The sequence below is a fragment of the Gigantopelta aegis genome, chromosome 6 (assembly GCF_016097555.1).
Source record: "Gigantopelta aegis isolate Gae_Host chromosome 6, Gae_host_genome, whole genome shotgun sequence".
Taxonomy (NCBI): Eukaryota; Metazoa; Mollusca; class Gastropoda; order Neomphalida; family Peltospiridae; genus Gigantopelta; species Gigantopelta aegis.
The window spans coordinates 100,824,763-100,841,360 of record NC_054704.1 but is presented as its reverse complement, the minus strand read 5'-3'; the positions used below and the strand labels follow the sequence as shown (position 1 = coordinate 100,841,360).

Sequence of the window (16,598 nt, the reverse complement as noted above, 5' to 3'; positions counted from 1 at the left end):
TCTTTTCGACGTCAAGTGGTGGGATGGTCCAGAATAGAATAAGCTGCATTTTTTTTTTTTACCTCCAAAAGTCATCATGTCAGGGAATCGGCCTCGGTGGCGTCGTGGTTAGGCCATCGGTCAAGAGGCTGGTAGGTACTGGGTTCGGATCCCAGTCGAGGCATGGGATTTTTAATCCAGATACCGACTCCAAACCCTGAGAGTGCTCCGCAAGGCTCATTGGGTAGGTGTAAACCACTTGCACCGACCAGTGATCCATAACTGGTTCAACAAAGGCCATAGTTTGTGCTATCCTGCCTGTGGGAAGCGCAAATAAAAGATCCCTTACTGCTAATCGGAAAGAGTAGCCCATGAAGTGGCGGCAGCGGGTTTCCTCTCAAAATCTGTGTGGTCCTTAACCATATGTCTGACGCCATATAACCGTAAATAAAATGTGTTGAGTGCGTCGTTAAATAAAACATTTCTTTCATGTCAGGGCCGTAGCTATAACTATAGGATGCTATGCGTGTGTGCGAGTGGGGGGGGGGGGGGTGTCAGATAAATTCTTGTAACGAACGAACATACCAAAAACTCAAACGGCTAAGAAGAGGATTTTCTTTAAGTTTCTGTTATTTTTATCGGATTTGACTCCCCCCTCCCCCCCCCCCCGCTAGCTACGACCCTGCATATGTTTTATAATGATAAAAATATGTTTCCCAGCTTGTGGTCACAACTGTATTTTTGTATTGCGTGTGTGTGTGTGTGGGGGGGGGGGGGCATTGTGTACCCCCACGTTTTTGCACCTTCCTACGCCACTGCATCGCCACCTCACCCCCATATTCACACACACACACACATACGCACACACACATACACACACACACACACACATACACACACACACAAATTACACACAAAAAACACCGACCTTCCTCTTTTATAAGGCCTATGGTTGCATATCAATAAAGAAAACTTGTATAAGGTTTATCGAACTACATTGTATTTGTATTCATGAAAGGGACGTTCGACTTGTTGGCCCAGTTTTCAAAATGCTCCCAGGAATAACGTGGAATAATCTGGTATGCGCCTCACACAAAGGACACAATCGACCAGAAGTAATGATCACGCATCCATTTCTCTCTCGGCTGTCGGGTGTACAATACGACATACACGAGATATCGCCATAAAGCCAGGCAGCTAAGTAAACGTAGTATATTTGTTTAACTGTATGTAATATTTATTAAATCGGATTGTATTTAATTGTTTCCTATCTCTGTGATGGGAACTGCGAACCAACGTATACGCATGTAGTATCTTTGAAGTGGATTCTTTAATTGTAGGTGAGTCATTTTCGAAAAACGCAACTAAAAACAAACAACAAACAAATTTGCCTACAGTTTATTTATTGTTAAATTGTAACAAATATAAGAGTTTTATGTGGGCAATAATACATGCAATTTTATTTTATCTAGTACAATTCTGTGCGAAACAAAGGCCGTTTAAAAAAACATCATGTTATAAATATAAAAAATGAGCCTTGAAAGGTTCTTGTTTGTTTATTTATTACTTTGGGAGAGAGGATGTAATATTCATATTTGTGGGTCATAGTTTGGTTGGTATATTGCATATTGCTTTTATAACGACATACGTTAACATTGACGCCTAAGGCATTTTATTTGGTATAGTATAACCTTTTTAGCAGAAGAAACTGTAGTTATCTCCCCTGCAAACATGGCAACTTCCAAACAAATATTCAAAGGAAGAATTTTAAAATAGATAACAACATGGAAGATCAACCTCTATCTAATAGATAACACACACACACAAGTAAGATATATTAACAATACAATTTAAAAGAAAGAAAAATATCGAAATGATAGTAATAACTAGCAAATGGTGCCCTGACGTTCTGACAAAGGCAAGGTATCCGCGACTAGCTATCCGATTTCGGAGTGGGTAATTTTGAATTGATTCGATTTGGAATTAGGGCGCGTTATAACATGTTCACGTTAATTGTATAGAAAGCCGGGGAAAATATCCGCCCGGTCCCCCCTCCCTAACCCTAACCCTAACCTTAACCCCAACTCTAACCCCAACCCTAACCCTAACCCTAACCCTAACCCTAACCCTAACCCCTAACCCTAAACCCTAACCCTAAACCCTAACTAAAAATAATAATGGAGGGGACCGGGCGGATATTATACCGAAAGCCGGGGGACGTATAACGACAGCAGTTAAACTATATTCCCATTGAGTTTCAAATTGTAGCCAAATTATTCATGCAAACCTCAATAGTAGTAGGGGAATGGATGTGTACAGTGCTGTCCGGTGTATCGGCGCACCTAAGCTTTCAAGGACCATTTTCTATGTGAACATTGTGAAATATTTAATAAAATGCGTTTCTCACCAATGAAGAAGTGCATAATCTGAAATACACTACAAAATGTTTTATGTCTGTAGTAAATAAACATTTTAAAATGGTGTATAAATATAGGCACCCCCTTGTATCCAAAACGATTTGCATGTCCGGTGATTCGGCGCAGTAGATGTGGATCGTAGACGCCGCTATTTATAAACCGCCCATGACCTCACTTTTAGCCCCTAAACGCTACACTATAATTGTCCCAGAATTATGTTAGTACTTTTTTGTTTTGTCTTGTTAAAAATATTACTATGAAAATGAACGATCACATATGACCCATCTCATGATCAGTTTCGGAATCGTTTTCTTGAGTGGCACAGTACTACAGATGCAGACATGGGACTTGCGTACACAGAAACTGTGACGTCATCGCACACACTCTATTGTCATGCATGGCTAAGATGCCTACATGGATTTAATTTTTCTCTGGTAGATTGTGCACACACGTGGATCTTATTTCGCTTTTATTTTTTATAACAATGTGACAATTGTGAACTGGAATGACTGTCAATTAAGGTGTAAAATATTTGTTTTCATTGCATTTGTCTGTGTTTTCTTTTTCGGTTTAAATAAAAAATAACCGAACAAAAATAATTACATTTATACTCTTTACTATAATTTTTAAAATGCGGAAAAGGTGTTTTTAGACTGGTTTTAACATTCTTAATATCAATAAGGCTGACCTACTTCGTGTTTATAAACACGAAAACAGGTGAATGATTTATTTTGAAATTATTATATAATTATTGATAATTCTAAAAAAAAAAATTGCACCCTTAACAATAAATATGTTGATACTTGATTAACCATTGAAAAAGGAATTGAACTTTAATTCGTTAAAAACTCCGACAACATGACAACTTCCTCAGCATACTTAAGCAAAATACCAAGTGTGCCGAATCACCGGACGCGCCGATACACCGGACACGGTTGTATATAACAAAAATTTGCATCGGATGTGGAATAACTGTTAAGCGAGACGTCGGGTTGTTTGTTTGGAACACGTCAAAGGTAGGTGGTGAAAATGTTTTCTATGATTTGATGCCAATTATGATTTCGTTATTAAGCTTATACTATTTGTAATTATTTTTTATGTAAACGTTACCTTACTTAAATTGCAAGTAATGGTTTTACCTACTGAATCACAATAACTTTGCTTTACACACCAAATTATTACCCAAAATAAGAAGTTAATGGATACATAGAACACAACCGAGAGTTAATATGTATTCGTAAATGAGAATGTATAATGTATGCATAATGTTACTGGTCATTGCTTTATAAGAACATTTTGTATGCTGCGCCGAACACGTTTTGTATAGGTTGTGTGCCAACCCCCCCCCCCCCGTAAACTGTATAGATTGTTCTGATTTACTGTATAGGTTGTTATGGAATGAACATCTGTAATTTCATATAAAATTAAAGTTAACTGAAACTAGACTTGTCTACTACACTGTATTATAATTATTATTCCATGGAATGTATCAAAATCAGCCATTTACACCTGAAAATTAATTAAACACCACCTGTGTAGCAGCGAAAAAAGACGCCTAGAAATAGCTGTCTGTGCCGACAGGATTTATGCAGATATTGAAAGTTTTTACATATGCTGTATATACTTAGTATTTATCGATATGGCATGAATAAAACAATTTATGACAAGCACATAATTGTAATTACAGCTCCATAGTTAGTTATAATATAGTTTATGCATATTTATGGTTTCTGTCTTTTTTTCTTAGAATATAAATATTTATTTTCACTGTTACATTCTGTCCATCTTTTTTCAATATCTTCTGTATGTATAGAACATAAATTTTGCATCTACCATACTTATTTATTAAGTATGTTTTATATGGTCAAAACTAGGGAGAGGTTAATTGATTTCCAAATGTGTATCAATAGATGCTAACAAGTATTTATTTATTATTTCGTTGGTGTGTGTGTAGGGGGGAGGGTATGTTGTTCACTTAAAGGAGGGGACAATTAAGGCATTTGGCCTGGTATGCATATTCAACAATATATAATGCACATTATTGCTTAATATCAACAAGTATAATCATATAATTAATTAATAAAATGGTTAAATGTGACGGCTATTATATATAACGGGCGCAGCCATTTTGTACCATCTCAGTGAGTACACCCCTCTGGTGAGCTGCTGGTTACGTAATACTTAATGCGTAACGTCAGGAATGAGCCTTAAAACTAGAGAAACACAATCTACCTGGTTTTTGCGGGATGATAAATAGTCATACATTGCAATGTTCTGTAATAAGCCAGTAATAAGTATATCCAGCACTATATATATTATTTTTTAGTACAAAATAAAATACCATTGCCAAAGTGGCCACACAACAAGTCGAAATAATTAACAATGTTTTGTCCATGCATTAACCTACGTACTGAAATGATACACAGAGTGTTTTCTTAGTTAATTGGTCTATGCTTCTACCTGTGATTCCTGATTGGCAGGTGTGTATTTGATTGGTAACCAGAAGCCAATTAATTGACACTGTCAAGACACAAAAATACATACCGGTATTGTGGAATATTACCTGTCACCCCTAAATTGGTAATAGACATGGTTTATTACTGTAAACAGTTATGTAGAACTATTGATTAAATAGACTTTTCCATCTGAAACCACAGAACTGACCAATTATGTAGTCCCAAAGAAAAGAAAATTATCACTTAGGTATCGTGGGTTGTCGTTTTTTGCTCAAATGTAGCATATCAATAGGCCTAATAGTGTACATTTTTTCTTTGATTATTTAACAGAGGAAAATACTATAACCCCATTTTGTTCCGTTAATGCAACTTGAAATATATTTAGTTAAATAGTTTATTGTATTATTATTTCATTTATGCTGTTTTACAAGTCAGGTTGATCAAAGAGAAGCGCCTTGTCGAAAATTACTGCTTTTGTTTACACTGTAGATACAGGAGATGGTCAGGAGCTGACGTCACTTCGCCCCAAGCTATCCCATCGGACGTCACAAAACGAAACAAAATGGCTGCCCCCAGTTAGCAGGAATAATCATGTTTTTTTATTAACTCTAAAATTACACGTTTTTCATTTGTTAAAGTGTCAGTATGTGTTGGTGGTCCGGGTATGTATCTTTCTAACACATAAATCTCTTGTTTGAGTTTACTCTACCTTTAAATATGGTGTTGAATGCCATTTAATTTTCTTAATTGGCTGAGTTGGGCAGGTTAGTTCTTTTTGTCGTGAAATTTTTACACTCAAGAGTTGCTTTTTATGGAATTATAAGTTTTCCTTCCATTGCAAATTGTTCAGGGACAATTTTATAATTTTTAGTTTGAAAAACATTGTTCATGTCTGAAATTGTGGCTACCTTTAACTTTAATTCTAACTTTCCGTGTTCCATTATGCCATTGTAAATAATTTTCTCAAAATCACCCGACTGCAATGGACAGTAGTAGCATATATACTGAGTGTCTGCCATTGTGCTCCTGCAAAATACAAACAAAAACGATGTCTCATATAAATTAAATATAAATAATATAATTATTACAGTATATATTCATGTCATTCTATAATATATTTTTACAAAAGATATTTTGATGTTTTAAAGCTGGTGATAATAAATTCAAAATCTAACAACCTATACACATTTTTTGCCTAATATCAAAACAACCTATACAACATTATTATAACAACCTATACAGACGTCGATTGTTAAACAACGTAGAATTTAATTAATTAAAAATATCTTTCATGTTTATTGTAGGGTTTGTGTAAATGTTTTTAACACTAAACAGAATTGAGTTTGTTTCTGTACACGTTTGAAAACGTTTTAGCAAAAAATAAATAAGTTTATCATGATTTCATTTGCAATGTTTGAGTCTTCTTGATGTAGTCTTGATGATTGAACACATACAAATACAATAAATAACAGCTGTATTTATGCAATACGTTGATAAAATCATTTGAGAAAGTATAGACCTAATCAAGAAATCGTAACTAGCATCAAATATTAAGGAAACCATTGTAAAAGCAATATTCTTACTACCTACCTTTGACATGTTATGAACGTACAACGCGATGTCTCGCTTGACAATAATTCCACATTCGATGCAATTTTTTTTATATACACATCCGTTCCCCTACAGTGATATTGAATGATGCTGAAAAGGGGCCGGCCACCTAAATTTTGTGACACATATTTTAATTTCATTTTTTCATTTTTTATGTTGTAAAATCCGAAGAACAAATAATAAATATGTCTGGCCTTACGCCTTGCATGACATTCCCCCCCACCAGGATTTTCAGGATACACCACTAATTATAATTTATTATTTGTTTTAAATTATAGGAGGTTATCCATAAAGTGAGTGTGGTTTAGTGATTTAAAATAAAGAGCATTTTTATAATAATGTTTTTTTTTTAAATGTTTTGTTTTTGTTTGTTTGTTTGGGTTTTTTTTGGGAGTGAGGATGAGTTCACCGACAAGAGTACATATGCCAGCGTGTTATAGAATAAATCAAGCCTCTATTGAATTCATTTGAAAAATACAGTGCTACAAAGTATTGATTCACTATGATGTATTTGTTCCATCTGTAAAGTCGGAGAAATCACAGGCCCATATTTCATTTTATTTGTTTGCTTTCTGGAATATATTTCCTGTCTGCTGCTGTCGTGAAGTGGTACCAACCAATGTACAGGACCGATAACCCACTTGTAATTATAATGATGATCTACCAGTGTGAGGAGAATGAGTCTGACACTTGTAATTATAATGATGATCTAGCGGTGTGAGGAGAATGAGTCTGACAGTTGTAATTATAATGATGATCTAGCGGTGTAAGGAGAATGAGCCTGACAGTTGTAATTATAATGATGATCTACCGGTGTGAGGAGAATGAGTCTGACACTTGTAATTATAATGATGATCTAGCGGTGTGAGGAGAATGAGTCTGACACTTGTAATTATAATGATGATCTTGCAGCAGTGTGAGGAGAATGAGCCTGACAGTTGTAATTATAATGATGATCTAGCGGTGTGAGGAGAATGAGCCTGACAGTGGTAATTATAATGATGATCTAGCAATGTGAGGAGAATGAGCCTGACAGCTGTAATTATAATGATGATCTTGCAGCAGTGTGAGGAGAATGAGCCTGACAGTTGTAATTATAATGATGATCTAGCAGTGTGAGGAGAATGAGCCTGACAGCTGTAATTATAATGATGATCTACCGGTGTGAGGAGAATGAGTCTGACACTTGTAATTATAATGATGATCTACCAGTGTGAGGAGAATGAGTCTGACACTTGTAATTATAATGATGATCTTGCAGCAGTGTGAGGAGAATGAGCCTGACAGTTGTAATTATAATGATGATCTAGTGGTGTGAGGAGAATGAGCCTGACAGTGGTAATTATAATGATGATCTAGCAGTGTGAGGAGAATGAGCCTGACAGTTGTAATTATAATGATGATCTAGCAGTGTGAGGAGAATGAGCCTGACAGCTGTAATTATAAAGATGATCTAGCGGTGTGAGGAGAATGAGCCTGACAGCTGTAATTATAATAATGATCTAGCGGTGTGAGGAGAATGAGCCTGACACTTGTAATTATAATGATGATCTAGCGGTGTGAGGAGAATGAGCCTGACATTTGTAATTATAATGATGATCTAGCGGTGTGAGGAGAATGAGCCTGACAGTGGTAATTATAATGATGATCTAGCGGTGTGAAGAGAATGAGCCTGACAGTTGTAATTATAATGATGATCTAGCGGTGTGAGGAGAATGAGCCTGACAGTTGTAATTATAATGATGATCTAGCGGTGTGAGGAGAATGAGCCTGACACTTGTAATTATAATGTAGGGTTTCTGCTAGAGGGTAAAACGGGTATGGTGCCATACCCAAATTTGTTAGGAGATTTTATTCTTTTAAGTAGACCTTTTGACAAAATTAATGTCTCTTATCATTACTGTATGATTTTCTTAACCCTAAACCTAACCCATTTTCTTTCTGAGGGAGGGCCCCCCATAGCCCATATGAACTGTGCTTGCATTCAGAGTTAGGGTTAAGGTTAGGGTTAGGGTTAGGAAGGCCCCCCAATAGCCTATATGAACTGTGCTTGCATTCAGCACACATTCAATTCCATAGTGCCATTCCAAAAAAGTTCTTTCTAAAAAACTCTGATTTGTATTGTTTGTTTTGTATTAAAGTACATGTACTTGTAGTTACATCAGATTCTATAGATAGTAAATTATAAATGAAGTAAAAATAAACTAAATGGTGTTTGTATTTGTGAATCAAGTACTTATTATCTTCATTTAAGTACAGTTTGACTCTGATAGTGCTTGAACCGTAATTGAATAGAAGCACAAAAATAAGTTGAAATGACTGATTTGGGTAATTTTACTTTAATCTGAGTAGGCCTAATTGTTTTTTTAAACAAGACCTGCACAAGGGGTGGGGGGTAGGTGTGTCCAGAGTGTGGTGAGCAAAGTTTCTAGTGGTTAAAGTAATGCTTCAATGAAGAATATATTCAGAAAACAATTTGCTTTGAGCTGGGGGGTTTCGACCTGATATACAAGCAATAAGTTTCAATTTTGTTTTCAGAAACATTGTGTTTGACCACATCAACAAATACGAGAATGGAAGATAAAGAATATTTGTATAAGAAGAATGGAATGAAGGGTGACGAAGATGAAATTCATCACGAATATCATGGGCTAGCCGAGGCAGCAGCGTCTATCCACACTCAGGCGAAAATCCGAAAGAGATTTAAAAAACACCAAAAGGATATCATGAAGAGGATGTCTCAGTTTGAAAGACGATACTCAAAGCTTGCCAGAGAGAAGAAACTGATTCACGAGAGAAAAAGAATCGATTTTGTTCTTGTATACCCAAACAAAAAATCTGAAGATGTCAAACCTGGAAAGGAAAAAAGACACCTGTTGATGCATGAAGAGAACAGGAGGAGATTTGAGGCACTGTTACAGAAGGAAGGATTCTCCATCCAGTATGACACTATTGGAGAACTGGTTTACCTTAAGCTCCACTGTCCTTTCAAACGACTGTGTGCTGAGGCAGAAAGAATACATCTTGAAATGCCTATCAAAGGTGTAAGTAGAGTAATGCATACATGCAGCTAGTTTTTAGCAGGAAATTAAACATCTACATGTTTTAGGCCTTGGACAATGGCAGAGTACTCGGCTGCATTATCTGTGCTTGGTCTAAGATCGATCTCTGGCACTGGACCCAGTAGACTATTTCTCATTCTTGCCAGTACACCATGACTAGTATAATAAAGGCTGTGGTATGTACTATCCTGTCTGTGGGGTGGTGCATGTAAAAGACCCCTTGCTACTAATGAAAAAAATATACTCTTTAAGACTATATGTCAAAAGAACCAAATGTTTGACATCCAATAGGCGATCATTAATAAATCAATGTGCTCTAGTGGTGTTAATTAAACAAAACAAACTTTAACAAACTTTTTTGAAAATTGTAAGAATTATCATTCTGCTTAAACATCACTTAATTGTGCAAGTCATATTGTGCATTATTATCTATGCCAAACACCTGTCATTTCCCATCACCGTTAGCTGTTGGCTAAGTCTGACCACATGGGACAAAATAATATATATTAAAAATATTATACATAACCCAGTTTTCATTCATACATTAAACTTGGGATACTTGCATGAACCGAAACATCTAAGTGGTGGATTTTACTCAAACTGGGAATCATCATTGTACTGTTCATACTAAATGAGATCTAAGCATGATATCCTGTTACATCATTCACCAGTTCACCAAATACTATTTAATTTAGTTTTATATGACTAATATATGCCATAGTCATAATGAATTTGAAATAAAAAAAATTAGTTTAAAAAAAAAGAAGATATACATGTATTTATTTTAAACTTATTTTATTTATTATATTTTATTACCGGTAATTGTATCATTAATATTTTTTTGTCACATTTTGATTGGTTACAAAGTTTTAGATCTCACTAATTTGGACACAACAGTTTTTTTGGTATGATCTGAGCACACCAAGATCCTTTTAATTTTAGTGCTTTAATGTTAAAGGGGCATTATCAAGTTTGTTGTATTGTAAGATGTTTCCGACTAATAAAACATTTCTACGATTAAACTTACATATTAAATATATTTTCTTTTTTAGAATATCAGTGTCTGTATAGTCAATGCGTTTCTGGTCGACTTAATATTTGTAAGAAGCCCAAATTGGATTTTGTCTCCAAATAATTTCGTATGTACGAAAAAATATTTTAGGAAATAAAATGAAATTAAACCTTGTACAAATATTAGGACGATCAGAAACACGTTTAATATATAGCCACTAATATTTTATACAGAAAAATATATTTGACATGTAATTACAATCGTTAAAAAGTCTCTGTTAGTCGATAACATCTTAAAAATTGCAGAAAACTCAGGAATGTCCCTTTAATAATAGCTGGTTAGAGTTGTACATATTCAGAAATGCATTTCAAGTGATTTTAATCCAATCACTTGACATTCCATTGATTTTAATCCAATCACTTAACATTCCATTGATTTTGATCCAGTTACTTAACATTCCATTGATTTTGATCCAATTACTTAACATTCCATTGATATTGATCTAATTACTTAACATTCCATTGATTTTGAAATGGAATGTTTTGAGGTAGCATGTTTGTACTTAATTTGGGCTTGCTTATTTTGAGGACATCCTTTTATATGTCGCCTCAGCTTTGCATGGTGCAATCTAAAACCCTGAGTTATTAAAATTGTTAATTTGGCTAACCATTATCAAATCAGATTTTAAAAATATATTCATTAACAATTAGGAGGACCATATCTTTAATTCTGTGTCGAAACCTTCATGTAAGCTGCTGGTAATGTTGTTTATAACAAAATATGTTTTTCTGTGAATTTCAACACCATGCAACTGCAGAAGATGTTGAGAGATATTTAAAATGTTATTGTATGTATATTGATAAGACAGGTAGTAAGGGCACTATCACATGTCCATTTATGCAGTTTTTGAAATATTAACTAGCAATTGCTAATTGATTTTTAATTGATTAGCGACTGTCACTAATAAAACTTTTGAAAACAAAATGTATCCTGGATTCCTGTTAATATACTTTTGCCATTATGGTAATTTTTATATTGATTTATTTCATGCATTTATGTCTTCTTCAGGCTAAAATTGAAGAGGTTAAAGAGACAGGTAGATTCGCAAAATTCATTGAAAAACACTTTGAAACGGATGATGAAGGTATGTTTGGAAACTAGTAATGAATGTTGAGTTATCTTTGAGATTATTGAAAGCTTTTTCTTAATGAATGGTCACATTTTCAAATCAGTACTTAGTAAATTGTCCATCTAGATGTCATGTGATATCATTTAATATTAAATTTCATAGTTTTAGCAATATTGTTTTTCAAATCCATTTTAAATTGCTTGGTTTAAAATGTCAAATTCATTTCTGTCTGCTAGTACCTGAAGCTGCAATATAATGTTGTTGTTTTTTTCAGCGGATTTTGTCAGTGCTCAATTTTTTATGGATCGGATTTCTATGTTCGAGGATTACGAAAATCCAACCCAATTTTTCCGCCCGGCACAAAGGTCATTTCTTGTAAGCGTTCATTTCCCATACGTTTAACTCTCAGAAATTATTTTGTAAAGAATTTGTGAATTTGTTCATTTATGCTATAATTATCTAAACTAAAACAGCAATCAGTAAGATGCTATAAAACTAACATTCTCAGTAATGTATTTTATTAATTAGACCTAAAACAATTTTTCTGTTTCCAAGAACATTCTTATGCATTCGTAGAAAAAAGGCTGACCCTAATTTTTGTTTTATGTATTATTTTTTTCAGGGTTTAAAAATTATTATGTAGGTGAAAAGAGTACATACATAACATTTTATATGAATCCATAGGGTTGACTGTGTTAAGAAAAAGCTCTTAAATGTTTTCCTGATATGAAGAATAAATAACATGGTAAAATAACTTTAAATTCTTCAGTTCAACGGGACTACAGCAGGACATTTAGGCTCAGCAACAGACCTCGAACTTTCTCACAATGACTATAATATTAGTAAAATCAGAGGAATTGGTTTATCAAAACATACGGGTGGCATGTTAATTGCCCTGTGGTAAAGCATTCACTGATGCTTGGTCTGGGATCGATCCACTCAGTGGGTCCATTGGGCTATTTCCCGTTCCAACCAGTGCACTGCGACTCGTATATCAAAGGCCATGGTATGTGCTATCCTGTCTGTGGGATGGTGCATATAAAAGATCCTTTGCTACTAATGGAAAATATAGTGGGTTTCTTCTCTAAGACTATATGTAAGAATTACCAAATGTTTGACATCCAACAGCCGATGATTAGTAAATCACTGTGCTCTGGTAGTGTCGTTAAACAAACCAAACAGTTAGCTCCTTTTTTGTTGTTGTTAAGATCACAACTTTAAAGATCCCTTTCATGTAATTACTGTATGCTATAGTTCTGCGTTATTTTGAGTTATTCTTATACCTACAGACACACCACATTTTATGCAACCTGGACATCAGGACTCGGGAGGAGATAACTGAGGGCTACATCGAAGATGATGACCACGAGGAACCGGCGTGGTGGCAGAAAGGTCTTGGCAGGATCATTGGTACCCACGTTGCCGAGGAAACGCCCAAAGAGAGGAAAGCAAGTACAAAAGTCCTCAAAAAGAAAGGTTTGTTATATATACTGACCTGCTTATTACAGTATTGAAAACAATATTGAAACGAAAATATTTATTACCATATAGACAACAACAATATCGGAGAGTCATAAAGTGTATAACAGAAATACAATTTATAAGTAAATAAGTAAAATAATAATTATCAACACATGGAAGAAAATTCCAGAGAAAGGGAATGTGGAGACTTCTTGATTGTAAGTATATGGGTGTAATAAGCATTCTACACAAAGATATATCAAATGAAACAAAGTTACGTGTATGTAGGACTCTGCTTATGAAAATGCAGACATGGAAATCCACATTTCCGTGTACAGAGTGAACAAGATTGATTGAAAACATAATTTACTACATAAACAACAAAATGATCAGGCACAATCTTACCAACTTACTAGGCCCTCTCCTGTATACATACAGTATAATGGTGACTACTATGTGAACAAGAAATTGTGTATGGAATCGTACACTTCTGAATATACAAAGATTATTTAATAAATTTTTAAAATTTAATTTAATTTTTTTTTAAATTTTTTCTCTAGGTCTTCCATTTCTGCTAATGAAGAAAAACTACACGGATGCTTTTATTTTACATGAGGATTCTGTGTTAAGCTGGAAAAAGGAGGAACACATTTATGGAGATGATTACTTCACTGCTGAAAGTGACGTGGAGAAGAAGGAGATGCCTGTGGCCCTCACCAGCGACCCACGTCGGGAATTAGACGAAACGTGGACAAGGTTTTTTAAGTTTCAGCCTCTGTGGAAAGTGCGAAAGTACTTCGGTGAAAAGATAGCTTTCTATTTTGCCTGGTCTGGCGAACTGATTACATCTCTGTGGATACCGACACTGTTTGGACTCATCATCTTCATTTATGGACTTGTACAAAGGTGTGTGAGTGTTTGTAGTTTATTGATGGGGTTTCGTTTTTTTCCATCGAAGTGATGGGATGTGCAGGGCTCTTATGTTGAGACTTGTCCACGTTGTCTGGGACAAGTTGTTTGGATGTCGAACAAGTACATTTTTATAACAATTAAGACCATTGAAAATCACCATACATTGACAAAATTATCATTTCCTGTAAATGAATCATGCAGGGGGAAAATGTGTGTGTACACATTCTGCATTATTTGAGCTGCTTTCTGATTGGTACATGCATTGAGTTTGACCATGCTAGTTAACAATTTTTTTTTTTTAAATTTAGCTACAATATTTATACCAGAGATAATACCATACCACCTCAACTAATAATTTACTGAGATACACCATGACATGTTGGGTCCAATAAGGTCATTTGGGGGCAAAGCCGAGGTCATTAATGTTGCCGTGGCTATATGGAATATGCTATGGAAAGAAAAGAAAAAACGAAAAAACACCAAAATTATGGACCTGTAGTCAGACCAAAGACTGGCTTTTGGGGGGGGGGTGGGGGGGGGAAGGGGCACTTTATATGCTCTCATTATATATTCAATGGAGATTCACTTGGGGGGAGGTGCCTTATATGCTCTCGTTATATATTCAGTGGAGATTCACTTGGGGGTAGGGGTCAGACCTGTCAACCCTCCTCGATTCCGCGGGAGTCTCCCGGTATTTGATCAAATCTCCTCACTCCTGTGCGGGAGACAGTTTCTCCTGTTAAATGACATTTTTGTAAGCATAAAAAAAAATCGATCCTCTTTTGTCAAAATAACAGAAGGGAAGTAACTCTGCCTTTTTTTCTCATTCGGAAAATGTCGACTACTTTCAGTTTCCGAGAATGTAACGGGCCGAATTGTCCCGACTGTTGAACCTTTGCCGAAGTGAGAATTGTGGGATAGCCTATTTATATTGTTAAAAAAGCACATGGAGTTTATAAAATGACGTGTTATTATAATGTTTGTTGTCATTGTAATGGCTACGAAGCGTGTTGCCGCTAATTCAACAGGCTGTGTATTGACATTCAGTGTTGCCATATAAAAAAGAAAACTTTTCAATTTAGTTCTAATAACACCTCAGAATTGTAAAATGTCTTCCCACTGGATTACATGATAATGCAACTATGACAAATCTGAACTGCCAGACTCTCGAGTTGACAGCGATACACACGATGCATGTTAAAATCACATGTCACAGCAAGACAACGAAAAGACCAATTAGCTGTATAAACATACTTGTGTCAGTTAATTTTGTATGTTTGTGCGGTAAAATGTTGGTTATAAGGGTACTCTTCAAGAAATTATTTTTGTACAATTAAAAAATGTTGTGTTTGACATTGACATAAAGTTACTCACGGAAATGGGTATAATTCCGGTATATTTCACACGATGTCCGTAATGAGGTTTTACTTATGATTAATGAAAATACAATGTTTATTGCATCATTATAATGATTTTAAATAAGTACCATGCCACCGTTCCTCATTATAGTAAAACTGAATATTAATTTATAAGATTTATATAAATTTGTCTTTGGTACTTAGGTACACTAACCACAAATGATAATGTAACGCAACCTGTAAGGCTGTAAGTGTAATACCGTAAATGTACTAATTAAATTTTTTATTTCTTGTTATTGTTCTTAACATTATTGGATAAAATATTTTTTTTTTTTTTAAATATGTATTAAATCATAATAATATTTAAACTTAAAAAAAAAAAAAAAAAAAAAAAAATAAATTAATATGTATTTTTTTTAATGCCAAAATCTAAGCTTAATAAGTATATATGACATTATAAAGTATTCATATAACTTATTGTAATAATGGTTTGTTTTAAATCTTGCGATTTTGGGTTACATTGTGTGAATTTAAAAAATCGCCTGCTTTTTGACAAAATCTCCTGCTTTTTCAACACACACCTGCTTTCTCTTGACTAAAGGTTGACAGGTCTGGTAGGGGTGCCTTATATGCTCTCATTATATATTCAATGGAGATTCACTTGGGGGAGGTGCCTCATATGCTCTCATTATATATTCAGTGGAGATTCACTTGGGGGTAGGGGTGCCTTATATGCTCTCATTATATATTCAGTGAAGATTCACTTGGGGGTAGGGGTGCCTTATATGCTCTCATTATATATTCAGTGGAGATTCACTTGGGGGAGGTGCCTTATATGCTCTCATTATATATTCAATGGCGATTCACTTGGGGGTAGGGGCGCCTTATATGCTCTCATTATATATTCAATGGAGATTCACTTGGGGGGAGGTGCCTTATATACTCTCATTATATTCATTGGAGATTCACTTGGGGGGGGGGGAGAAGTGCCTTATATACTCATTATATTCATTGGAGATTCACTTGGGGGGGGGGTGTAGGTGCCTTAAATGCTCATTATATTCATTGGAGATTCACTTGGGGGGGGTAGGTGCCTTAAATGCTCTCATTATATTCATTGGAGATTCACTTGGGGGGGGTAGGTGCCTTAAATACTCATTATATTCATTGGAGATTCACTTGGGGGGGGTATGTGCCTTAT

At 35.0% G+C, this 16,598-nt stretch overlaps 1 protein-coding gene across 1 annotated transcript in view; it reads left to right on the top strand.

Annotated features, from left to right (window-relative positions):
- Positions 1 to 1,705: 1,705 nt before the first annotated feature.
- Positions 1,706 to 16,598, top strand: part of LOC121375780 (anoctamin-7-like) — a 50,165-nt gene continuing 35,272 nt past the window's right edge. Inside the window, exons 1-6 of the mRNA XM_041503411.1 lie at positions 1,706 to 1,806; positions 9,002 to 9,507; positions 11,606 to 11,681; positions 11,941 to 12,041; positions 12,956 to 13,142; positions 13,688 to 14,033. Coding sequence (XP_041359345.1) covers positions 9,037 to 9,507; positions 11,606 to 11,681; positions 11,941 to 12,041; positions 12,956 to 13,142; positions 13,688 to 14,033 — 1,181 coding nt within the window. The 5' untranslated portion in view covers positions 1,706 to 1,806; positions 9,002 to 9,036. The remainder of the gene's footprint in view (positions 1,807 to 9,001; positions 9,508 to 11,605; positions 11,682 to 11,940; positions 12,042 to 12,955; positions 13,143 to 13,687; positions 14,034 to 16,598) is intronic.